The sequence below is a fragment of the Manis javanica genome, chromosome 4 (assembly GCF_040802235.1).
Source record: "Manis javanica isolate MJ-LG chromosome 4, MJ_LKY, whole genome shotgun sequence".
NCBI lineage: Eukaryota > Metazoa > Chordata > Mammalia > Pholidota > Manidae > Manis > Manis javanica.
The window spans coordinates 78,135,141-78,163,027 of record NC_133159.1 but is presented as its reverse complement, the minus strand read 5'-3'; the positions used below and the strand labels follow the sequence as shown (position 1 = coordinate 78,163,027).

Below are 27,887 nucleotides of genomic sequence, written 5' to 3'. Positions count from 1 at the left end.
TTCTCAATTCTGTCTGCATAAATTACAATCACTTGGGGAACTTAAAAATGCATATGCCCAGGCCCCATTCCAGACCAAGGAATCAAAATCTTTGAATTAGGTATTAGAATTTTTTAAAAGCTCTCCATGTAGTTCTAATTTACAACAAGTATAGAGAACTACTGTTAAAGTTTTGAATTGAATATATTTGTGCAGTTCTGTTAACTTGCTATACTTGTTAACTATACTGTTGGAAAAAAACTGAACAGCAAAGGAAATAAGATTGTCACATAAATACCTATGTAACAAAGCAGAAGGCAATATGTATGGTCCAAAAGAGAGGTCTTATCTATAGTAATTTATACAAGGAAGACATTTCTGCCCTGGGGATTAAGGAAGGCTTCTAAGGAGGTAGTGACATTTGACCTGGGACTTGAAGGCTATGACATACAGTTATGAAAGATATTTTAAGCACAGCTCTCACAGTGCTAACAAAGATGCTTGTAGGGGGAAACAGTGGACACAATATAAGGACACAAAAGAGAAATAAGTTGGATAGGCAGATTGGGAACACGTTAGGAGGGCCTTGAATGTCAAGCAAAATTATGTGGTAGTAAGTGGGGTGCCACTAAGTTTCTGAACAAAGCCTGCCCTGGTCAGAATAATCAGAATCATACTTTATTGAGATTATTTTTATAGCTGGAGGAAAGATGGGCTAGTTGAGGGAAGAGGCAACTAGAAGGAAACCTATTTGGGACAGCTGTAATTGCAGCAGTCAAGGCAAGTAATGAAAGCCTGATGTGGGCTGGGAGCAGTGGAGAAGGAGAAAAACATCTGGTAAAGTTACAAAAGCAGGACTTAGCAACTGATTAGATACACAAGCTAAGGACAAGACAAGTCAGATTTTACTTCTGGTTAATTAGGAAGATGGAAATGTCACCAAAAGAAAAGGGGATATTTGAAGCATACACCTTTGTGGGGAAGGACACAAGAAATATTTGACTGGGACAACCAGTTTTCTTCCTAAGATCACTCCATATCCTTTACCAGTTACATTTGATCTGATTTCTTGAACTAATCTCTCTCAGCACTCCTCTGAATCTCTTGCATCCTTATTCTAGCTTTCCTATTCATCAAAACCACAACCTGAGACCAATGTTACAACCTGCTTTCCCCACACCTACTGTAGGGTCTGAAAAGTCCTGGGCGTAAGAAGGCAGGATGAGGAAGGGGACTTCTTGCAGATCAATACCACTGACCTCTGGCCTCATCTGGTCAAGTTTCTTGGGCCCTTGGTTATTTAGCTCTTTTTCTGGATCTCAGTGACTACTTTATTAACACATTTTCACTGTCTACCCAACCATCATCTGTTTACTCTTATAGTACAACTTCATATCCTACTTCACTGAAAAAAACTCAAACTCCTCACCCAAAATGGGTTGTGGGAACACAAACAGCAATAGTGACAGTGAGGTAATACCAAGCCTCGTTTTACTCTTCGGCCTTTATAATCTGCTCTAAAGCTTCGTAAAAACATTTAAACAGAAGCAAAAATATAAAATGGAAGCATTTGAATTTTGCCTTCATGAACCATATGACTTCACTGTTAAGTAGAACTATCAGAATGAGAAAAATCAGAGGCAGGAAGAATATTAAATAGGTGTTAAGGCTCTATAATAAGCAATTTAAACAAATATTTATAAAGACAACAGAGAGAAAAACACATTAGGCAATTAGGAGCTTGAATTTAAGAAACTCAATACACTTGAAAATTATCATTTTCTCCTTTTAACTTTCATTCAAGTTAGCAAGACTAGTTAATAGAATACATTCAGTAAAACTAGTTAAAGAGTATGCCTCTTGAGTAAAATTTTCCATTAGAACCCATTAATATTTGATACATGTTTCCAATTCAGCAAACAAACAACATGTAAAATAGTTAAAGAATTCTCCAGAATTGTGTCTGTGATGCATTAGACAAAAGACTTAGTGCTATATCTATATACTTGGTGATTAACTGCTTTGTAACCAATTCTTCTATTTGAACAGTTCACAGATAATAAGAGTTTCAGGGAAGATAATAGTAAAGCAACATTTGGAATAAAGTTTTTAAATCAAAGAAACATTTAAAAAGTTAAAATGTTCAGTAATTTTATAATTATATGAGTTAAAAGATAATCTTATATCTAATTTTAATTGTTTTTCATTCTATTAAAGATTTTACAAAAACCTATTTGCAAAAAGGCAATGCAAGTTAAAAGTACTAATTCTTTTTTGGGCTAAAGAGTCACATTCTTATCAGACTATACCCATCCTAGCAAATATGACTCATTACAGAGACACAGGATCACTGTCTTTCCTTTCATTCATAATAGTACATAACTATTTTCATTTTTTGTTTTTTTCCCGTGCAATGCAATTTTACCAATGCTACCAATTCTTTAAGTCAATGTCAACACTAACTTATCTAAGTTTCTCCAGTCCATTCATTCATTTGGTTTATTCTACAAATACTCACTGAGTGCTTACTAAGTGCCAGACTGAGGGCTCAGCACTAGGGAAGACATAAGTAATCTAGACCTGTATATGGAGATTATGTTTTGGTAAGAAGGCAGTTTCAAATTCACCTCACTTATGCAGACATCTTTCCTGGTTTAATACTTCTTACACAAAACACACTTTTTTGGATGAATAAAAAGTCTTATTCTCATGTGGAAATGTGTGTGTGTGTTTTGTGTGTGAAGTACATGTGTATGTCCCTGGGGTTGATTTGTGGGTCATGAAAGATGAGATGACAGGGAAGGTAAAAATCATGAATTGGAAAAAAGAAAAAGTCAACAGAATTAAACACAGAGGTTGTATAGGTTAAGCTTTAAAATGCTGTCCTATATTAATTCTGCTAGGGCAGATCACTGACCTGTGTGGAGGGGGGTGAGAACTGATCAGAGCAAGTAATGAAACAATAATACTAATTAATACAGGTTTTTGGAAGGAGAAATATACAAGATTTGGTTCATTTACTTTTGAAATTAAGTACAGGAGGCCATGTGCTACCAAATAACAGTGACCTTCAAGGAAAGCAGAGAACCGTGGGGGAAAAAGTGAGAAAGGGAGGTAGTTAATAGGGGTTAGGGAAGAAGTCATAGGCAAATATGCCTTTGATGACACTCCCAGTTTCTTCATAGGCCACATCCTGTCAGTTACTCTGCCTGTCTAACATCTCCTTTCCCCTTGCTACCAACACACTCAAGCCTCTACTACCCTGAGAACTCTTCTGAAGATTTACCATGTCACATTGAGTCACAATCCCTCCCTCCTTCCCTCTCCTACCAACCATATAGAAAGAGTGGTCAACATCTGCTACGTCTAGTATCTTCACAACTGCCTACTAGAGCAGCCCTTGCAATCTGGTCTCTACTCCTATCATTCTATGGAAACTGCTTTCTTAATGTCACCTACAACCATCTTGTTGCCAAAACCCCAGCCTTTCTTCAGTCCTTGCCCTTGTTTAGCAGAGGAAAACTACTTGGGTCTCAGAAAGGTGGTTATTCCTTTTTTGAACCTCCAACCTGTTCTGGATTCCTCAAGTGTTCTGGTTGTATACATCTCTTTCTGAAATACACTGACCAGAAAAAAATGCACCTTTTGAAGACAGGTCTGAGTCTGAATCCCACCTGTGACCTTGGACAAAGTGCTTGTCTTCCTAGAGTCTGTTTCTTTCTCTGGAAGGTGGGATAGCACCACTGACCTCACTGAATTGTGAGGATCAAATAAAATAATGCATGTGAAGAGTCTAGCATGGTGTTTCTTATGTAGCCGGTATTTTTTTTAATGTCCACTTCCCCCCTTTCTGCTTTCTCTGTATTCCTCAGGCATCCTTGGCATGGATGCGGCTGTTCCACAGGTTCTAATTCATCCTGACTCTGAATTTAACACCATCTACCCCTGCCATCTCACCCATCCAAGGCTGACTCCAAAATCTAGGTCTCTGATTTTCCTAGATTTTTCTGGAATCAGCTCTGATTCCACATTTTCAACTACTGGGGAACCATCCAACTGGGTAATCTGCCTGAGTCTCAAACTGAACAGGAGTAGTTTAGTGCTTGTAGAACAGGTATTAAACCAATGTATCATCTCTTTCAGTTAGTTTCTCCTACTCACTTTCCTGAAGGAACCAGTATCTCCCCAGTCATCTGTTTTAATATTGTGGAAACATTTTTGCCCTCCGCCAACCCCATTGCTGAACCCTGTAAATTCGGCAGCTGAAATGTCTCTCTCTCTCTCTCATCACCTGTCTCTACCATTACATTTTCATTCTAATCACTTTAGTTCATTGCTTCAGTGCTCTTTGCTCAGGCTGTTACTAGTAGAGGCTTTGAGAAAATAAACTTCATAAATGGTGTGGTCAAGAGGCAGAATGCAAAGGATTAATGAAAAGCACTGACAGCAGTCTAGCTCTTCAAGAAGTTTGTTAAGTGAATGGATGCTATAGCCTGAGGGATCAGTGAGATTAAGGACAAGGATACACGTGGGTTTTTTTTCTGTTTTGTTTTTTAAACTCTAAAGATGAATAAGCACTTGTAGGCAGGAGGGAAGGCATCAACAAAGAGCAACCCAGATAGCCTCCTAAGTGATCTCATTCATTTGTTCATTCACTCATTCACTGTCAGATCTTATAAATCTATGGTGTTCTAGGCACAATGCTAAATGCTCTGTATATAATGGTTGAGTAAAATCAGACATTGAACCAGCCCCTAAATTCTTAAAAGTGAGTGAGAAAGGCAGGCATTAATCAATTAATCATACAATTAAATAAAAACTGAAAACACAACAAGTGCTAGGGAAGATAAGGGAAAAGTGTTATGAAAGCATATTTACAAATATATTTGATCTAGTCAGGGAAGTTAGGAAAAGTTTGAGGAAGAGACACTTCCTCAAGTTCTGAAAGATGAAGGGGTATTAACCATAGAAAGAAGGGGAGGTAAGAATTTATGGACATGGGAAACAACCTGTGTTCTACAGTGAGAGAAAGTATGATGAGAAGGGCTGAAAGGTCAGAGTGACAGGAATTGGGAGAACAAGACAAGATGGTATGAGATGAGGTGGGGGAGGAAGGGCCTGGACTGTGCCAGGTCATACAGGCCACAATTAGAGGGTTTTCTTTAAGAGCAACTAAAGCTTTGAAGAACTGGTGGTGCAAGGTGGAAGACAGGGTCAGATCTGACTCCAGATCTCTGCAAAACTGGTCTTACTGGAGTACAGCCTTCATGATGTTACTCTCTGCTCAAAATTTAAATGACTTGCACAGTTCAGTCTCTATAATAGACCCAACTTCCCAACCACTGTTCCCAGTTATTTTGTGCTCTTCACTATATCTTTTCTTTTTGTTTTTTTCATGCTATAGGTACCTCCTAGAATGCTCTCATCCTTTCATTTCTATTTCTTGAAACACTATCTTTTGGGCCATTACAAATCCCACTTCTGTGAAAGCATTTTTGATCTTCCTATTTGCGATCTTTTGCTTCTTTGAACCCCCACAACAGTTTGTGCTTCTTTTCTGCCACTGAATACATTCAACTTTTTAATGTAGTTACCTGTGCATATATTGATGTCTGCCTTCCCTCAATTTTCATAAGCCTGCCAAGCTTAATGACTAAGCTACCTAACAAGGTACTAATACTTGGGCAGTGTCACCACGGCTCTGTCAGCAGAGTTAAATTGTTTCTAATGCTAAACATACTCATCTTCACAGTCTCTTTCAGTAGCGTTTGACAAATTGCATTAAAATAGTTTCTTATAACATCTCTGTCAGCAGAGTTAAATTGTTTCTAATGCTAAACATACTCATCTTCACAGTCTCTTTCAGTAGCGTTTGACAAATTGCATTAAAATAGTTTCTTATAACATCTCACAGTTGAATTCACACTGCCAAGTTGATTTAACTTGAATTTAGTCCAATATCCCGTACTGCCAATAATAAAAATAATGCACAATGAGGTTAAGAAACTTGTGCAAGTCTACACTGTTAGTACAAGCGGAGAAAAAGGATACAATCTAGAATGAGACTCAATTTAGGGTTTTGCGACACTTGCATTGCTAAGAAGTGGTCTCGGGGTAAGAAAGTTACATTTAATAAAAATATAATGCTTAATAAAACCTATTTACATAAATTTAAATTGCATTTAGTGTTATCCTAGGTATAAAGCTAAAGTCCTAAAATTTGAAAAACCAAGAGGTATGTGAGGCTACTACTATTATGGAATTCTGAGAAAAATAGGCAAGAAGAATGTACCATAAAGAGATACGTCATTATGGGCTTTCTTTTTCAGGACTATTTACCTAGAAAACTGAGATAAAAACTTTGATTATAAGACTATTACAGCCAACTAAAATAAAATGTTTTTCTTACAACAGATGGTTTATGCCCTGATAATGTTTGCACTTAATGCCTTAGGATTACCTATTAATAAGGAAGCAGGGGTGCTTTCCACTGATATTTCTAATTCAAAAGAAACAAGTTCTTTGAAACTTACTCTGTAGTGATATATTATACATAGGTTTGCTTAAAGGGCTGGGTTGTAGTGACTTTAAAACTTTATATCTAAATCCTCTTTGTGAGAGATCTATAGAGCAGCTTTGTAGATGAATGCTGGAAAATGTTTTTTAAATAATTGTTGCTCTAATAATTCCCTTAGAAAAGTGATCCAACTATTTTTCAATGTTCTAAGATTGAAATGGAACCAACAGGTGGTGTCCATACACAACAGTTATCACCCCCTTACAGTGCAGAAGCCTGAAGCTAGGGATAACAGTGTCCTTAAGCATCATGCTTCTTAGCTCCCTGGCCTGTCCTCTCCGAGAGGTCAGTCAGGATTTGGAGATGGCACTGGTAGACAGGGAGACTGACTCCTCAAACTGAGACTGTGGCTAGAAGGGCCAAGTGTGGCTTGCTACCTGCTGTTATCACAGCTGCTGCTGCTGCCTGGGGTGGGTAAGCTGAAGACCACATCTTTTTGCTGAGGATCTCTGGTGACTGTAATATTTAATATGTATTGTGGCCTGTGAAGTTGGGGATTCAACTACTGTGGATAAAAAAGATAACATCATAAAGCTGCCAAAAATACATGAAATTCTTAGGGAAAAAAATCACTATAGGAAAGTAGGCTTTGGTTAAAAATTTAAATAAGTATTACTTTTTCTTTAGAAAATAACTGGATTCCCACACAGCCCTGGTATGGTGGCTGAGGGTAGTCACTGCAATTAAAAAATATTATACTTTTCTTATAGAAAACAGCTGAGCAGTTCCTCAAAAGGTTAAACACAGAGTCACATATAATCAATAATTCCACTGCTAGTTGTATGCCCAAGAGAACTGGAAATACATGCTCAAAAACTTGTACACAAATGTTCATAATAGCCAAATGGTAGAAACAACCCAAATGTCCTTTAGCTTATGTAAGGATATATAAAATGTGGTATATCCATAAAATGGAATATTGCTCAACCATAAAAAGTAATGAAGTACTGTTACATGCTGCAACATAAATGAACCTTGAAAACATTATGTTAAGTGAAAGAAGCTAGACACAAAAGGCTATATATTATGATTCCATCTATCTGGTATGTTCAGAATAGGTAATTCCAGAGAAACAGAAAGTAGATTAGTAGTTGCCAGGGGATGGGAGAGGGGGAAATGGGACTAAGCTAATAGATATGAGACTACTTTTTGGGGTGATGGAAATGTTCTAATTAGACAGTGGTGACAGGTGCACAATACAGTGAATACACTAAAAACCAGTGACTTGTACACTTTAAAATGGTAAATTTTATATGAATTATATCTCAACAAAAAATTCAACTAAATGTAAGAATTTCCATAATTATAAGGAAAAATAAAAAATTATTTCAGTGATATCCTATAATGGTCTCAAATATTTAGAACCAAATCAGGGAAGTTAAGAGCAAGGCTTTGGGATACATCTGAGAACCAATATAATCATCTCTTCATTTTTCATGGTGCTCACAAATTTCTCTAAAGAAATTAGTGATGGGTGGGCTACAAAAAAAAAATCTGCTGAGGCAAAAAGCCTTGGTCACATCTTTACATTCATGCCTGCCACCCTAGGGAAATAACTCTACCGAGTGTCTGTGTGATGGTTACCTAAAGTGGCTGCCCGTGTCCAGTGAAGGCTTTTGTTTAATGATCATGGCCAAGTTGAGCTTGTTTAAATACCATTTCCCAGGACTTACATGCTACTCCCTGAATGACAGAATACTCAAAAGCTTTTAGGGGGAATATACTATTGCATGTTATCTGCCTAGGAAGTAGGCCACAGTTCACTGGAAACAGTTCAGATAAATAAAATGAAAGCAGACGTTTTAGGAGATGATCATGAAAGCTTTCCATTAGAGAACATCAAGGGCATAAAACCAGGAATAGCATGTATCCATGTTAGACTACCACAAATCACGCTATCCTCCATACTTTCTATGGAATACAAAGTATATATTCATCTCCTTCATTAGATAATCAAATCATTCTCATGGAAGACAATACACACTGCTTTCTGTAACTACCAACTAAAAGACATTTGACTCCTATGCTACAATTTTAACCATAGATCATCATAATACAAAGCAGTGGCCTATTTATAAAAGTTTCATATTAAACTTGGACAAAAAGTTACGTTTTAAGTACAACTTAGAGAGAATGTAAAGAACTTAGAGAGAACTGATTTCCATTTCTGGCATGTGGGCTACACATAAAGGGAGTCAGTCCAGTCAATCTGTTTCTCCATAGCCTATATGGGTTTCTCTTTGGCTTCTTGCCTTGGTCTGGACCTTCCCCTGGATTTCTCAGCTTTAGATCAACATCTGCACAGACTCCTCTTGTTTCACAGGCTCAAGTACAATAACAGGTCAAAGAAGACTGGGAAGACTAACAACAAAGGAAAGAGGGGAAGGAAAAGAGGGATTAAGCCAAGGGAAATATCCTATGGTTGTAAAATCTCAAAATACCAGTCAAAATCTTCTCAAAGAAACTATTCTGAATACTGTGACCATGATGAAAAGTGATTCTTCAGTTTCTTTTTTCCTATATTCAGGGTAGGATAAGAATCATACCTCATAGAATACATGCAATACTATAAGGAGGCACTTTAGTGTAATTTTGTGCTTTCTAATTTGGTATATGAACACATCAAAATATATAAACACATTAGCTTTACACAATTGAGTATGTATGTACTAAAATATTTATACCTGACCATAAATATTTATACACATTTTTATGAAAAATCATGCATCAAGACTATAGGAAGGGCCCAATATCTTATTAGAGCATTATTTAGGTGGGAAAATCAGATTCAACTTTGTATTATTTCAATACACAGTATTTCAAGTAAGATAGAAAATTACTATAACCAGTCCTTAAGCAGTAACACCAATTACCAGTTTACTCAGTTGCATTTCTAATCAGTTATTAAAAAAAAAACCTACGTCAATTATCTCTATTATAGATGTTCTATGTGTAAGGAGTTCTTGAGAATCTTTGTTAATTATGACATTTATTAGGTAAAAATGATAGGACAAAACCAACATTAATGACTTCACTGTTAAAATTAAATGTATACTGCTGCTTAAGTTCTGCTTTAATATGTCTTTCTGTATACTCTTAGTAAATATTTAGGGTCTGAATACATGGTATAAATATTGATAAACATTGCAGTCACACTAGCCATTCAAGTCCTATGGAATTAGTGAGCAATCTATGTGGAGAGAGAATGGGTCATGATATATTTTTACATATAGATGCGTTGCAGTGAGTAGGCAAACTGCAAGTATACCAACTCCATTTGATCAATTTATTTCTGAGATTACATGAGCATAAAATTCTCACCAATATACATTGATAAACTATGTGTTCTGATTCAAAGTGTTTAATGTTAATACATCTGTGAAAGTGCAACGAGGTTACCAGGAAAAGATGATTTACTACAGACACACCTTATTTACTTCTAAGAATACAGACATGAAAATTCAAGACCTAGCTTTCTTTCTTTCTTTTGACTATCATGTTTTGCCCAAAATGTTGATTTTTCCTGCTAATAGGAGTTAGATGAGACAGAATAGCAACATACTAATAGGATTATATATGTATATATGTATCCTTTTCTAAGTGGTTCTCATGAGGATTTTTAAAAATAGCTTTCATGCATAAAATGAATGCTACTAACAAAAATTTTCAATATTTGCAATATACAAAGAATAGTGCCATTGTTATAATAATATTAAATATATTATCTTGTTACATGCATCTTCATTGCCTATACCTGCCATGCAGAATCATTTTTCTAGCTATAAAGACTTATAAGAGGTTTGTTTTTTAACATAAAATCAGAAATGTCTACAAGTAATAACTAGAAAAATTCCATTGGAAATTTGTGAGTAGATGTGAAAGTTTTCCAAATCATAGGATATTATTTAAAAAAAGATAACTCTACATATGTCTATGTTCATCTCAGCAGCAAAAAGTTAAAAGGCTGAATGGTAGGGTTACTGCCCCACAAATATGTCTGTTACCTTCTTTCTCTTTATCTGTGCATACCTCTTTGGGTGTATAAAAGCCTCCATATTTTTCACTGTTTTTAAGTTTCTTTATCCAACACTGACCCTCATTCCTGCTTTTAATTTCCCCAGTGACAAAAGCCTCCTCTAAAAAGTAATTGTGAACTAAAGTGGGAGGAAAGAGCGGTGCAAATATAACTATAATTATACTTTACAGAAGTCAGTGGAATGAGTGTAAACATCATGGATATATATTTTAATTTTACCCCCATATTATATAGTAATATTTACTCTAAAAGGGTGATATAAAATGACAAGGCTGAGAATGAAAGGGGTTATCAGATAAGCAATACATTCCCTGGGCCGGGGTAGGGTGGGGGTGGGGGCAGAAACATGAAAAGCTAATGGGGACTTCCTGAGAAAAGAGGAAATAAGAAATACAATAATATGGGGGTAGGAGATAGACGTTTGAGAAGCTAATGACCAAAGAATAAGGAGATTCAGCTGGTGAAGACACAGAATGTGCAAGTGCAGAATGGAAAGGATCAGTGATAACTTGCAAGGAGGGCCTATGACAAAGTTAGAATTAGAGAAACAAGACTTCAAAAGCAAAAACCAAGTAAGTATCAGATGACTTGGTGTCTATAGTAACAGAGGATTTTAAAAGAAGCTAAAAGGAACCTGACCAGAAAGGATTTTAGCTGCCCAGGAATTAAAAGGACTAAAGACTAGCAGAAGATGAGTAGATCTAGCTGTAGGGGTTAGGGAATAATTTAAGAGGATTCAAGGTGAATGGCAAAAAGAAATACTGTTTACTGCTACAGACTCAAGACTGATTGCACAATGTGAAATATGCATGTGTACATTTATTTCTTTAATTCAATTAAGGTACTATTTTTTAGGAGTCACTTACCCTAGAATAAGAGGTCTCTTATATCACATCCAAAGTTAAGGAAGTCAAATAGGACGATATAGAAGAACTAGAAAGCTTTCAGTATTTTGTGCCACATGGGTGCATCTATTAAAATCAAGCACTAGAGGTCTATTTTTTGCATGTAATAATCAAATGAAACTTAATGGTAGCCTTTATTGTTTCATTTTCTATCCTTTTTTCCCCTTTGCTACACATTTTGGAGAAAATTGGCAGGAGTTTGACACACAAAAAATGTAGGACCTAACAAGTATCCTCAGTAAGCAGCTGCTCATTAAGATATACTTCCAGTTACTGGCTTAGAAAGCAAGATTCTGAGATTACTGCTAGGTTTAGGCCTCTGACATGTCAACCAAAAAAGTTACTTCCTCTTTAGTACAATGAATTGCAGAAGTACAGTTAAACAGTTATCTGTGAGGGTTTATGAGCAGGCATAGGATATGGTGGGTAAGCAAAGATACGGATTATTTTTTTTGGTCAGTGACCAAAGTATTTACAAATTTCACAAAATGTAAAGGACTTTCTAAAAAAATCAATATGATCTTTCACAAATAACCAATTCAACTGGAACACTGAATAGCAGAAATAACAAAAGATTTGTTCAATGGTTGATAAAAAATTTATTTCAGGGCATTCAAGTAAGTTATTTTCTGTGTTCTGATTTAATGAATCATGTGAGTTGTATCTGGTTGGGTGACACAGATGCCAACTCACTGAAGCCTACTCTAATGCCTCCCAGCACAGCCTTCTCTTGGGTAGTGGAGCCAGAATAACATGTCAGGCTGAAGCAATATCAAAGAAAGAGAAGCAGGGCTGGAGATGCTATGAGGGTGGCTCATAATACTTCTTGATCTGTGAGTGTCCAGTAAGTATTCAATGTCCTATGGGCTCCAATGACCTAACAAGCACCAAGTAGCCGTAATGAATGGTCTTCAAAAGCACACTTCTGCAATTCAAGCTGAAAAACACTACACTTACTAGATGGTTTTAACCCTACCAAAAGACAGCGTTAGAAACCACTAGTGATTTCTTAAAAGGTGAATGAATTGTTAAATATTTTATATATGCTTGTTTAGTATTTTAGTTCCTTTAAATCTGCTTAATTTTTAAAGATGTGCATTAATTTAGAAAATAAAACTTTTCTGATGCTGTTGATGATAAAATATGTTGAAGAAAAATGAAATAGCATTAGGTATGTTGGTAAAAATACAGATGTAAAATAATGAGGCCCATTAATTGTTAATGAAATGCACTGTTAAAAATGAAATTAAGAGACTATTCTGTATATATCCGAAATGGGATGCATGGAGATGTTCTTCTCTTTTAAAAGAACAACTAATATTTGCGAAGTAAAAGGCCTTTAGAAGAAAAGATGGTAAAAAAACATAAAGGGAATGATTATGCTTGTCATATATGTCATAACACTTTATATGAAAGTAATTTTATTATACAGGAAAGGAAAAAAGGGCAAAAAATAGAGGAACAACATTTTCTAGGGATGTCTACAAAATCAATGAGCTCTGTTTTCCCCTAATCAAAATTCTTCATATTTAGTACTTAAGAGTTAAAAATCTGAAAGGGTACTTACAAAGACAGCAACACCATAGCAATTAAGGTCCACTCTGCAGGTTTGTGTATAATATTTCTATTTGTTAATCTGAAAGACAGTAAGATAAAATTTACCAAAGGAGTGTTATTTATGACATCACGTGTGAAAGAACACTATTATTTTATTCTTGTTATATTTGATGGGAAAGAGCCAATAATATAATACTGTGGCTTGATACTCAGTATCTAATAATGACCCTCTCCAAAGGAAGTGCTCCTGCCTCATTTTTATATCATACCACTATTAGACAAGATGGGAATATAGAAATACAGGAAACTAAATTGCATGGTTTATTAAAATAAATACACACACCTCCCTGTTATCCTGTATTTTTTCTCCTAATCAAATGTTTCCTTAAAGCTAATAAGGTAAATAACTATTGATTTTAACTTTAATCTTTAGCACTTTGTCCTAGGTTGGCAGAAGGCAATTATGGGATGTCATAATCCATAATTTATAGAAATTTAGTTTTGTAAGTGGATAATTTAGATAACCCATAATTTACAGAAATGGACATCTTAATAAATTTTATTCGGTCATTTTTTATTGCAGTATGGATATATAATCTTAGGAAGGTTTCACATAAACATTGTGGTTTCAACATTCACCCACACTGTCAAATCCTCACCTAGTCCTTTATACTGTCCATCAGCATAGTAACCCTTTACAGTCACTGTCTATCAGCATAGTAAGATGCTATAGAGTCATTAATTGTCTTCTCCATGTTACACTGCCTTCCCTGTGACCAACCTTTATTGGGATTGCCAATTACAGTGGACCTTAATCCCCTTCTCCCTCCATTCCCACCCACCCTCCCCAACACCTTCCTTTTGGTAACCACTAGTCCCCCCTTCTTGGGGTTTGTGAGTCTGCTGCTGTTTTGTTCCTTCAGTTTTGCTTTGTTCTTATACTTGAAAGATGAGTGAAATTATTTGGAACTTCTCTTTCTCTGCCTGACTTATTTCACTGAGCATAATACCCTCTAGCTCCATCCATGTTGTTGCAAATGGTAGGATTTTTCTTTTTATGGCTGAATAATATTCCATTGTGTATAGGTACCACCTCTTCTTTATCCATTGATCTACTACTGATGGACACTTAGGTTGCTTCCATCTCTTGGCTATTGTAAATAGTGCTGTGATAAACATAGGGGTACATATGTCTTTTTGAATCTGAGAAGTTGTTTTCTTTGAGTAAATTCCAAGGAGTGGGATTCTGGGGTAAAATGGTATTTCTATTTTTAGCTTTTTGAGGAATCTCCATACTGCTTTCTACAATGGTTGAGCTAATTTACATTCCCACCAACACTGTAGGAAAAGGTTCCCCTTTCTCCACATCCTCACCAGCATGTGTTGTTTCTTATCTGTTGGATGCTGGCCATCCTAACTGGTGTGAGGTGATATGTCATTGCGGTTTTAATTTGCATTTCCCTGATGATTAGCAATGTGGAATATCTTTTCATGTGCCTGTTGGCCATCCAGGTTTCTTCTTTGGAAAAGTGTTCAGGATCCTCCACCCATGCTTTAATAAGGTTATTTGCTTTTTGGGTGTTGAGGCATGTGAATTCTTTATATATTTTGGATGGTAACCCCTTATTGGGTAAGTCGTTTATGAATATATTCTCCCATATTGTAGGATGTCTTTTTTTCTGCTGATGGTGTCCTTTGCTGTACAGAAGAGAAGCTTTTTAGTTTGAAGTAGCCCCATTTGTTCATTTTTGCTTTTGTTTCCCTTGCCTGAGGAGATGTGTTCAGGAAAAAGTTGCTCATGTTTATATTCAAGAGATTTTTGCCTTGTTTTCTTCTAAGAGTCTTACGCTTTCATGACTTACATTCAGGTCTTTGATCCATTTCAAGATTACTTTTGTGTATGGAGTTAAATAGTAATCAAGTTTCATTCTCTTACATATAGCTGTCCAGTGTTGCCAACACCATTTGTTGAAAAGGCTTTCTTTTCCCCATTGTATATCCATGGCTCCTTTATCATATATTAATTGGACATACATGTGTGGGTTTATATTTGGGCTCTCTATTCTTTGCCATTGATCTATGGGTATATCCTTCTTCCAGTACCAAATTGTTTTGATTACTGTGGCTTTGTAGTAGAGCTTGAAGTTAAGGAACATAATCCCTTTAGCTTTGTTCTTTCTTCTCAGGACTGCTTGGCTATTCAGGGTCTTTTGTTGTTCCATATGAGTTTTAGAATAGTTTGTTTTAGTTTGTTGAAGAATGCTGTTGGTATTATGATAGGGATTGAAATGAATCTGTAGATTGCTTTAGGCAGGATTGCCATTTTGACAATATTAATTCTTCCTATCCATGAGCATGGGACTATTTTCATTTACTGGTGTCTTCTTTAATTTCTCTCATGAGTATCCTGTAGTTTCCAAGGTATAGGTCTTTCACTTCCTTGGTTAGATTTATTCCTAGGTATTTTATTCTTTTTTGATGCAATTGTAAATGGAGTTGTTTTCCTGATTTCTCTTTTTGCTAGTTGTTAGTATATAGGAATGCAAGATTTCTGTATATTAATGCTGTATCCTGCAACTTTGCTGAATTCAGCTACTACATGTAGTAGTTTTTTGGCAGATTCTTTATAGAGTTTTCTATGTACAATCTCATGTCATCTGCAGACAGTGACAGTTTTTCTTCTTTATGAATCTGGATACCTTTTATTTCTTTGTGTTGTCTGATTACCATGGCTAGGACCTTCAGTACTATGTTGAATAGAGTGGGCATCCTTGACTTGTTCATGATCTTAAGAGGAAAAGCTTTCAGCTTTTCACTGTTAAGTATGATATTGGCTGGGGGTTTGTCAAATATGGCCTTTTTTACATTAAGGTAATTACCCACCATACCCATCTTGTTGAGAATTTTTATCATGAATGGATGTTGAATTTTGTCAAAAGCTTTTTTGGCACCTATTGAGATGATCATGTGATTTTGTCCTTTTTTTTGCTGACGTGATATCTGATGTTGGATGGATATCTGGTGATTTTTGAGTAGTGTACCATCCTTGCATCCCTTGAATAAATCCCACTTGGTCATGATGAATGATTTTTTTAATGTATTTTTTAATTAAATTTGCCAATATTTTCTTGAGTATATTTTCCCATCTATGTTTATCAGGGACATTGCTCTATAATTTTCTTTTTTTGTGGTGTCTTTGCCTGGTTTTGGTAGTAGAGTGATGCTGGACTCATAGAATGAGTTTGGAAGTATTCCCTCCTCTTCTACCTTTTAGAAAACTTTAAGGAGGATGGATATTAGCTCTTCTTCAAATGTTTTGACGAAATTCAGTCATGAAGCCATCTGGGACAGGGATTTTGTTCTTAGGTAGTTTTTTGATTACCAATTCAATGTCATTGCTGGCAATTGACCTGTTCAGATTCTCTGTTTCTTTCTGGGTCAGTCTTGGAAGGTTTGTATTTTTCTAGAAAATCATCCATTTCTTTTAGGTTATCCAATTTGTTAGCATATTATTTTTCATAGTATTTTCTAATAATTCTTTGTATTTCCATGGTGTCCAGTGATCTTTAATTTTTCATTTTTGATTGTTTATGTATGTATACTCTTTTCTTGATAAGTCTGGCTTATCTATTTTATTTTCTTTAAGAACCAGGTCCTGATTTCATTGATTCTTCCTATTTATTCTTCTCATATTTATTTATTTATGGTCTGATTTTTATTATGTCCATCCTTCTATTGACTTTGAGCCTCACTTGTTCTTTTTTGTTTCATTAATTTTGAGTTTAGCGATTCATTTGGGATTGTTCTTTCTTGAGGTAAGCCTGTTTTGCTATATACTTTCCTCTCAGAACTGCCTTTGCAGTTCCCACAGGTTTTGGGGTGTTGTTGGTTTCATTTGTCTCCACGTATTCCTTGATCTCTATTTTTTTTAGGTCATTGATCCACTGATTATTTAAGAGCACGTTGTTAAGCCACCATGTGCTTGTGGACTTTTTTGTTTACTTTGCATAATTTATTTCTAGTTTCATTCCTTTGTGGTCTGAGAAGCTGATTGGCACAATTTCAATCTTATTGAATTTACTGAGGCTCTTTTTGTGGCCTAGTATATGATCTATTCTGCAAAATGTTCCATGTGCACTTGAGAAGAATGTGTATCCTTCTGCTTTTGGGTGTAGAGTTCTGTAGATGTCTGTTAGTTCCATTTGTTCTATTATGTTGTTTAGTGCCGCTGTCTCCTTACTTGTTTTCTGTCTGATTGATCTCTTTTGGCGTGAGTGGTGTGTTGAAGTCTCCTAAAAGGAATGTGTTGCGGTCTATTCCCTCTTTAATTCTATTAGTATTTGTTTCATATACTTAGGTGCTCCTATAATGGGTGCATGGATATTTATAATGGTTATATGTCACTGTTGGACTGACCCCTTTATTATTATATAATGTCCTTCTTTGTCAATTTTTACTTTCTTTGTTTTGAAATGTTTTGTCTAAGTACTGCTACTCCTGCTTTTTTCTATTTGCATGAAATATTTTTTTCCATTCCTTCACTTTTAGTCTGTGTCTTTGGATTTTGGATTTGAAGTGAGTCTCTTATAGGCAGCACATAGATGGATCTTGTTTTTTTTATCCATTCTCTAAATCTGTATCTTTTGATTGGTGCATTCAGTCCATTTACAATTAGGATGATTATCGATACATATGTACTTAGTGCCATTGCAGGCTTTAGATTTGTGGTTACCAAATGTTCAAGGGCACCTTCCTTATTATCTAACAATCTGTCTTAACTCACTTATTATGCTATTTCAAACACAATCTAAAGGGATTTTTCCCCCTTCTTCTTCCTCATCCACTCTTTATATATTAGCTGTCATATTCTATACTTTGTGTATCCTTGACTAACTTTGTGGGTAGTTGACTTAATTTGTATTTGCTTAGTAATTAATTGGTCTGTTTCCTTTACTGTGGTTTTTTTTCTCTGGTGACAGCTATTTGGCCTTAGGAGCACTTCCATCTGGAACAGTCCCTTCCTTTAAGATATACTGTAGAGATAGTTTGTGGGTGGTGAATTCCCTCAACTTTGGGTTATCTGTAAACTTTTATCTCTGCTTCAAATTTAAATAATCTTGCTGGGTAGAGTAATCTTGGTTGGAGGCCCTTCTGTTTCATTGCATTAAATACACCATGCCACTTCCTTTTGGCTGATATAGTCTGATGTGGTTTCCTTTATAAGTGATTTTTTTCTCTCTCTGGTTGTTTTCAATACTCTTCGTCCTTGATCTTTACCATTTGAATTATTGTGTCTTGGTGTTGCCTTCTTAGAGTTCCTTTTGTTGGAACATTTCTGCACTTTCTTGACCTGAGTATTTCCTTCCCTACACTGGGGAAGGTTTCCACAATTATTTCCTCAGAGACTTTCTATTCTTCTCCCTCTTCTTCTTCTGATACCCCCATAATGTGAATATTGTTCTGTCTGGATAGGTTGCACAGCTCTCTTATTATTCTTTCATTCCTAGAGATCCTTTTTTTCTCTGTGCCTTAGCTTGTTTTCCTGTTATCTAATTTATATTTACCATCTTCTCTATCTCACCTAATCTATTTTTAAATCCCTCCATTGTATGTTTCACTTCAGATAGTGTATCTTTCAAGGTTTCTATCTCTTTCTTGAAGTCCTCCCTAAGATCTTGAATATTTTTCATTAGCTCTGTGAGCACATTTATGACTTTTATTTTGAAATCTATATCAAGAAGATTGTTGATATGTTTCACTAGGCCCTTTCTGGCACTTTTTTCTTGTAATTTTGTTAGACATAATTCCTTTGCCATTTCATTTTTTAAGTGTTTCCTATGGAATAATAACTTTGTAGAGGCAGCTCCATCTAGTGCCCAGAAGCTCTACTCTATGGAGCTGCCATGCACCTGCAGCAATGGCAGGGGTTGCAGGCAAGTGAAACCAGTACCTGCCTGGAGGAAAGAGCTCAGCTGGGAGGGTTTCCTGCCTTTCTGGCTATAATGCCTGCTTCCACTGCCAGGTCCAGTGGGCCATGAATGCAGGGAGAATCCTCTGTGCTACAGCTCTGTAGCTGCTGTAGGTGGGGCCACCCTCTGGCTGGCCTTGTGTGATGGCATGGGCAGCAGGTGAGCAGTACTGGTGCTGGCCTGGAGTGTCTGAAGCTCCTGAGAGTTCCCAACCTGCTGGGCTAACCATGCCAGGATGTTTTGTCCACCTGCCCTTTCTCCTGAGAAACAAGCTCTATGTAATATTTGCCCCTTTAGCACCACTTAGCACCCTTTTCACTGCTGGGAAGGCTTTCAAATGGCCTGCCTTTCTTTTGTCTCAGAGGAGCCATTTGTGCATACCTGTTTTCTATAAGCGGTTGGAATCTCAGTCTCTCTGAGTATTCTGCCCATCTTTGCTTTCCAACCCAACTAATCTCCAGAACACCAAGTAATGTGGGTTCATGCTCCTGGAGCAGATCTCCAGTGGTGGGTGTTCAGTAGTCCTGGGCTTCTTCTCCCTCCCTGCTCTGTTGCACTTCCTCGTGCCTGTGGACTGGGGTGGGAGGAAGGCTCTTGGGTCCCGCCAGATCGTGGCTTTGCTACTTTATCCTTTTCTGTGAGGTCTTCTCTTTCCGCCCAGATGTAGGCAGTCTGTTCTGCAGCCTTTGGGTTGCTTTTTCCAGGATTAGTTATGTTTGTTGTATTTTTGTGTTTTACATGATTTTTGGGATGAGGTTTGTGCCTCATTTCTCACACGGCCATCTATTTCACCCCTCTTCAAGATTAGGTCTTTATTATGAAAATTTAAGCCTTAAAAAATCAGAAGTAAATTCTATTACTTAGCAGTTGATGATAAAATACACTGTAGTCATCTTAGTTTCTCAGAAAGCAGTTAGAAAGACCACACTAAATAAAAAAATTATATAAATCAGTAGGAAAAAAAAGCCGATATCTAATATAGGACTTTTATCCAAAATACACAAGAACTCTTAAAATTTAACAATAGAAAACAAAAAACCCAATTAAAAATGAGCCAAGCACCTTAACAGACACCTTACCAATGACAAAAAACAAATGATAAAAGACACACATGAAAAGATGCACCACATCTTATGTCATCAGGGAAATGCAAAACAAAAATGAGATACCACTACACACTTCAAATGGCCAAAATCCCAAAGAATCACAAAACCAAATGCTGTCAAGGATACAGAGCTACAAGGACTCTCTTTCATTGCCAGTGGAAATGCAAAATGGTATAGGAACTTTGGAAGACAGTTTGGTGGTTTCTTACAAATGAAACATACTCCTGTCATCCAATACAGCAATCATGCTTGTTGGTATTTACCCAAGGATTCAAAAACTTATGCGCACAGAAAAACCTGGGCATGGATGTTTTGATTGGCTCTCTTGATAATTGCTAAAACTTGGAATCAACCAAGATATTCTTCAGTACGTGAATGAATAAATAAGCTGGTGCATCAAGAAAATGAAACAGTGTTCAGCCTTAAAAAGAAATGAGCTACCAAAGTAAGAAAACACATGGAGGTACTTTATATCCATCCATATTAATTAAGTGAAAGAAGCCAGTCTGAAAAGGTTGTATACTGTATAATTCCAACTATATGACATTCCGGAAAGGGTAAAATTATGGAGAAAGTAACAAGATCAGTTTGTCAGGGGTTGGGCAGGAGGTGAAGGGTAAGAGGAGTAAATGAACAGGTGGAACAAAGAGAATTTTTAGAGCACTGAAAATACTTTCTGATACATGATGGATACATGTCATACATTTGTCTAAACCCATAGACTATAGAAGATCCAAGAGTGAACTCTATGTAAACTATGACCTTGAGGTAATAACGATGTTGTCATTGCAGGCTGATCAACTGTAGCAAATCTAAGACTGTGGTGGGAAATGTTAATAATGGGGAAGGATATGCATGTGTGGAGGCAGGGGATATATAGGAAATCTCTATAGCTTCTGCTCAAGTCACAATGAACCTAAAACTGCTTTAAAAAAAATAAAGTCTTAAAAAATAGCCAATAGGAGGGATCAAGCTCCCCAACTTCAAGCTCTACTACAAAGCCACAGTAATCAAGATAATTTGGTACTGGCACAAGAACAGACCCAAAGACCAGTGGAACAGAATAGAGAGTCCAGACATTAACCTAAACATATATGGTCAATTAATATACAATAAAGGAGCATTACATACAATGGGGAAATGACAGCCTTTTCAACAGCTGGTGTTGGCAAAACTAGACAGCTACATGTAAGAGAATGAAACTGGATCATTGTCTAACCCCATACACAAAAGTAAATTTGAAATGGATCAAAGACCTGAATGTAAGTCATGAAACCACAAAACTCCTAGAAAAAAACATAGGCAAAAATCTCTTGGACATAAACATGAGCAACTTCTTCATGAATATATCCCCCCAGGCAAGGGAAACAAAAGCAAAAATGAACAAGTGGGACTATATCAAGCTGAAAAGCTTCTGTACAGCAAAGGACACCATCAATTGAAAAAAAAGGCATCCTACAGTATGGGAGAATAAATTCATAAATGACATATCTGATAAGGGGTTGACATCCAAAATATATAAAGAGCTCACACACCTCAACAAACAAAAAGTGAACAATCCAATTAAAAAATGGGCAGAGGAGCTGAACAGACAGTTCTCCAAAGAAGAAATTCAGATGGCCAACAGACACATGAAAAGATGCTCCACATCGCTAGTCATCAGAGAAATGCAAACTAAAACCACAATGAGATATCATCTCACACCAGTAAGGATCGCCGTCATCCAAAAGAGAAACAACAAATGTTGGCAAGGTTGTGGAGAAAGGGGAACCCTCCTACGCTGCTGGTGGGAATGTAAATTAGTTCAACCATTGTGGAAAGCAGTATGGAAGTTCCTCAAAAAGCTCAAAATAGAAATACCATTTGACCCAGGAATCCCACTTCTAGGAATTTACCCTAAGAATGCAGCAGCCTAATTTGAAAAAGACAGTTGTACCCCTACGTTTATCACAGCATTATTTACAATAGCCAAGAAATGGAAGCAACCTAAGTGTCCATCAGTAGATGAATGGATAAAGAAGATGTGATACATACACACAATAGAATATTATTCAGCCATAAGAAGAAAACAAGTCCTACCATTTGCAACAAGATGGATAGAGCTAAAGGGTATTATGTTCAATGAAGCCAGGCAGAGAAAGACAAGTACGAAATGATTTCACTCATCTGTGGAGTATAAGAACAAAGGAAAAACTGAAGGAACAAAGCAGCAGCATAATCACAGAACCCAAGAATGGACTAACAGTTACCAAAGGGAAAGGGATTGGGGAGGATGGGTGGGAAGGGAGGGAGAAGTGGGGAAGAATAAGAAAGGGGGCTTTATGATTAGCATGTATAATGTGTGTGGGGGCACAGGGAGTGCTGTGCAACACAGAGAAGACAAGTAGTGATTTTACAGCATCTCACTATGCTGATGGACAGTGACTAATGGTTGGGGGGGGGACTTGGTGAAGGGGGGAGTCTAGTAAACATAATGTTTCTCATGTAATTGTGGATAAATGATACCAAAAAAAATAGTCAATAAATAAATGTGCAAAGGATTTGAGCAATTTACAGAGGAGGAAAGTTGAATGGCTAGTAAACATCTGAAAAGGAGCTCAATCTCACTAATAATCTCCAAAATTAATATGGAAACAGTAATTCACTCCATCACATTGGTAAAAATGAAATACAATACCAAGAGTTGGTGAAGACACGAAGAAATAGTATTTTTAACAAACCTGATGAGCAACTGAACAATTGATAATATCTAATACAGTTGAAAATGCATACGAAAATAGCTCAGCTATTTCTAGATATAAAGCTTAAACAGACTCTTCACTTATCTATAAGGAAATGTATATGAATATGGTGTATGTAACACTACTTGTAATAGGAAAAAGATAATAAATTGTGGCATTTTTATAGAATACTAAATAGCTGTCAGTGAGCTAGATGTATAATTTTGCTCATAATAGTTTGAACAAAAGACCACACATATAGTATCATATTACTTATATAAATAAAAGGACCAATATTCAATATTATTTATGGACACATATATATGTAGTAAAAGTATAAAACAGAGACTGGAAAGATATACAGCAAATTCACACTATTGGTTGCTTCTGGGGAAGAAAGGAGAATGGATTGGAAAGGACAACAATGGGGACTTCATTTGTACCTTTGCCTCTGTTTATTTCTCCAGCCTCACCAGCATCCTTAATATTGTGTGTATACACCAGGCCTGCTCCTGCTTCAGAGCCTTCGCACCTACTGCTATTTCTGATACATTTTTACAAAGAGCAACATGGCTTGCTCCCTCAGCAACTTGTAGTTCTTTATACAAATGGTATCTTCTCAGTGAAGTCTTCCCAGATCAGCCTATTTAAAATCACAACTTCCTTCCTACTCAGTACCATCCCTTTCCCTACTTCTGGGGAGAAAAGGAGGAGAATGAACTGAGAAAGTGGAAAGGGCATATCACCATATAATAATAGTACATATTATGTTTTTAAAAATTTACACATTCTCTCTATTAAAGTAATTCCATGAAAGAAGAATTTTTTTCTGCTTTATTCACTGCTTTGTAGCAACTAAAACAGAATCCACCACATTAGCAAAAAAAGTAAAGAGTTAAACATGTAAGGAAGAAAAATGACAAAAACAGTTAAGCAGAATTTCCTTTTCTATCGTTCATCTCCCAAAGCTAAGACAAATTTAAAATTTCATGAATTTAATTAATCATTCAGCAAAAATGTATTGAGTGTCCCCTCTATACCACTGTTTCAGGAACTGGGGAAAACACAAAATGGTCTTTGCTTTCACTTCAAAGTACTATAGTGGCAGAATAGCAAAATTTTACCTGCTCTCACATCTTTCCTTTCGCTGAGTCAAAATAATTTCAAGCACATATGCTAATGAATATACTACTGTTGTCCAAGTGATAATACAAAAATGAAAACAGTATTATTTAGTAGAAAATATTTTAAAAACTTTAAAAATAAAATTTGAAATTCAATACAGATGCAGAAAAATACCTTGGTTCATCACTGATGAAATTTTAAAAGGACTCTTTGTCAAAATATAATTTAAATCAGATTTAGAAAAATTCTTGACTTCAACACTGACAACAGTGAGTCATTACCAGGCAACTTTTGATGGAAGCACTATGACAGAAAAATCAATGTAACATTCTGGATAAATGACTGTAATGCAGTTCAGTGGAAAGAACAGCTTTATTCACTAGGGAAAAATTCTTCAGAGCTGAGAAAGCTGCTTTTTGTTTAAATTCTAACAAGCTCCCTCTGGCTGCACATTAGAATCACCTGGGTTTTTTTGAAAAAACATTGATGTCTGAGCCCAACCCTAACCAAATGAAACTCAATCTCTAAAGCTGGGGCCAGGTATCTGTAGTTGTTAAAAGCTCCCCAGGTAATTCTGATGCACAACTGGCTTGATAATCACTGTTCTACAAGTTCCTCTTACTGTCTATCATTTCAAAGAGATGGATTGGTTATTTATGCCAATTCTTTCCCACTGTCAGTATTGATTGAAAGACTAGTGTTTCTGAACACTAGTCACTGTCATCAACTGGGCATTTTTCTCAGACTTCACCTAGAAGCCCTGGCTTAGAAATAGTCACATACCTGCTAAAGTTATTCTACCAAAATCTGAAGACCCCAAATGAGTTATCTTACCAGGTGTTATCCTGTACTCTTAAGTAATAGAAATTTTTCTAAAAAGCAGTAAAGCCAATTTAAGCAATTTTTGTTAAAGCTATAGAATTTGATAGCAAGGTAGTAAGGAGTAAAGATTTTAAAACTAATTTACCTCAGGTTTTTATAGCATCCTTTACACCAAAATAATGCATAGGTTTTTGGTTTATTTCCCCCAGACATTTTTTTTATTTTGCTACCATTAATGTACAGTTACATGAACAAAATTACGGTTACTAGATTTCCCCTATCCCTATGGGTAGTATGGGTAGTCCCCACCACATACCCCTTTATAGTCACTGTCCATCATGTAGTAAGATGCTATAGAATCACTATTTGTCTTCTCTGTATTATACTGCCTTCCCCGTGTCACCTCCCCCTATATACATGCTAATCATAATGACCCTTTGTCCCCCTTATCCCTCCCTTCCCACCCATCTTTCCCAATCCCTTCCCCTTTGGTAACTGTTAGTCCATTCTTGGGTTCTGTGAGTCTGCTGCTGCTTTGTTCCTTCAGTTTTTGCTTTGTTCTTATACTCCACAGATGAGTGAAATCATTGGATACTTGTCTTTCTCTGCCTGGCTTATTTCACTGAGCATAATACCCTCTAGCTCCATCCATGTTACTGCAAATGGTAGGATTTGTTTTCTTCTTATGGCTGAATAATATTCCATTGTGTATATGTACCACACCTTCTTTATCCATTCATCTACCGATGGACACTTAGGTCGTTTCCATTTCTTGGCTATTGTAAATAGTGCTGCAATAAACATAGGGGTGCATATGTCTTTTTCAAACTGGGCTGCTGCACTCTTAGGGTAAATTCCTAGAAGTGGGATTCCTGGGTCAAATGGTATTTCTATTTTTAGTTTTTTGAGGAGCCTCCATACTGCTTTCCACAACAGTTGAACTAGTTTACATTCCCACCAGCAGTGTAGGAGGATTCCCCTTTCTCTACATCCTCGCCAACATTTGTTGTTTGTCTTTCGATGTTGGCCATCCTAACTGGTGTGAGGTGATATCTCAATGTGGTTTTAATTTGCATTACTCTAATGATTAGGGATGTGGAGCATCGTTTCATGTGCCTGTTGGCCATCTGAATTTCTTCTTTGGAGAACTGTTCAGCTCCTCTGCCCATTTTTTAAATGGATTATTTGCTTTTTGTTTGTTGAGGTGTGTGAGCTCTTTATATAATTTGGATGTCAACCCCTTATTGGATATGTCATTTATGAATATATTCTCCCATACTGCACGATGTCTTTTTGTTCTACTGATAGTGTCCTTTGCTGTTCAGAAGCCTTTTAGTTTGATATAGTCCCACTTGTTCATTTTTGCTTTTGTTTCCCTTTCCTGGGGAGATATGTTCATGAAGAAGTTGCTCATCTTTATGTCCAAGAGATTTTTGCCTATATTTTTTTCTAAGAGTTTTATGGTTTCATGACTTACATTCAGGTTTTTGATCCACTTTGAGTTTACTTTTGTGTATGGGGTTAGACAATGATCCAATTTCATTCTCTTACATGTAGCTGTCCAGTTTTGCCAACACCAGCTGTTGAAGAAGTTGTCATTTCCCCATTGTATATCCATGGCTCCTTTATTGTATATTAATTGACCATACATGCTTGGGTTTATATCTCGGCTCTCTGTTCTGTTCCATTGGTCTATGGGCCTGTTCTTGTGCCAGTAGCAAATTGTCTTGATTACTGTGGCTTTGTAGTAGAGTTTGAAGTCAGGAAGTATAATTCCCCCTGCTTTATTCTTCCTTCTCAGGATTGCTTTGGCTATTTGGGTCTTTTGTGGTTCCATATGAATTTTAGAATAGTTTGTTTTAGTTTGTTGAAGAATGCTGTTGGTATTTTGATAGAGATTGCATTGAATCTGTAGATTGCTTTAGGCAGGATGGCCATCTTGATAATATTAATTCTTCCTATCCATGAGCATGGGATGTGTTTCCATTTATTGGTTTCTTCTTTAATTTCTCTCATGAGTGTCTTGTAGTTTTCGGAGTATAAGTCTTTCAATTTCTTGGTTAGGTTTATTTCTAGGTATTTTATTCTTTTTGATGCAATTGTGAATGGAATTGTTTTCTTTATTTCTCCTTCAGGTAGTTCATCATTAGTGTATAGGAATGCAACAGATTTCTGTGTATTAATTTTGTATCCTGCAACTTTGCGGAATTCAGATATTAGATCTAGTAGTTTTGGAGTGGATTCTTTAGGGTTTTTTTATGTACAATATCACATTACGTGCAAACAGGGACAGTTTGACCTCTTCCTTGCCAATCTGGATGCCTTTTATTTCTTCCCCCAGACTTTTTACTAAATTTCAAACATATATAAAAGTAGAGAGAATATAAAATAAACTCCCATAGAGTCATTAGAACTCTTACAATTACCAACTCCTGGACAATAAGCGTGTTTCATCTATACAACCTCATATTCAACATCATACTAACCTGGATAATTTTGAAGCAAATCTCACATATCACATTGTTTTATTTATTCTTTATTTTAATATAAATATTGTAGAAAGTAGCTGGAAAGGACTTACACAGTAGGAATGATGAAAAAAGGTGTTCACAGTTCATAAGTGTAAATGGAAAATGACATTTGAAAGTCTTATCTACAGGCTGTTATCAACCTTTTAACAGAACTAATGAACACTATTCTTCTTGTGTTGGCTAGCTTAGGTATCACAGAAGGCTTAGTTTCACAGGTAATAGAGTCCTCTTAAGTAGAGGTCTTACTTAGGGTCTAAAGAAGTGATAAATGAATGACTTTTTAAAAATCTTTGATTCTAAGGACTACCAAGACAATGAAAGGTAGATTTCTTTTTTTTCCCTTATTTTTTTTCAGCTTTACTGAGGTGAAATTGACATAGTAATTATATACATATATTTAAAGTGTACAACTTGATGTTTTGATATAGGTGTTCACTGTGAAATGACTACCACAATCAAGCTAATTAACATCCATCGTCTCACATATAATCACCACTTTCTTTCTTTCTTTCTTTTTTTTTATGGTGAGAACATTTAAGATCTATCCTATTCACCTTGAC

At 36.2% G+C, this 27,887-nt stretch overlaps 1 protein-coding gene across 5 annotated transcripts in view; it reads right to left on the bottom strand.

The window, feature by feature from the left end:
* Nucleotides 1-27,887, bottom strand: part of RPAP2 (RNA polymerase II associated protein 2) — a 109,181-nt gene that overhangs the window by 38,937 nt on the left and 42,357 nt on the right. For 4 of the 5 annotated variants that reach the window (XR_012130236.1, XM_073234274.1, XM_017666488.3 and 1 more), the window contains exon 11: nt 13,065-13,133. Coding sequence is in view for 4 of the 5 variants with exons in the window: in XM_073234274.1 (XP_073090375.1) it covers nt 13,065-13,133 (69 nt within the window). In the remaining variant the exon portion in view is untranslated. Of the gene's footprint in view, nt 1-5,795; nt 8,918-13,064; nt 13,134-27,887 lie in introns of those variants that run through there. The other variant, XM_036997955.2, reaches the window with a different exon arrangement.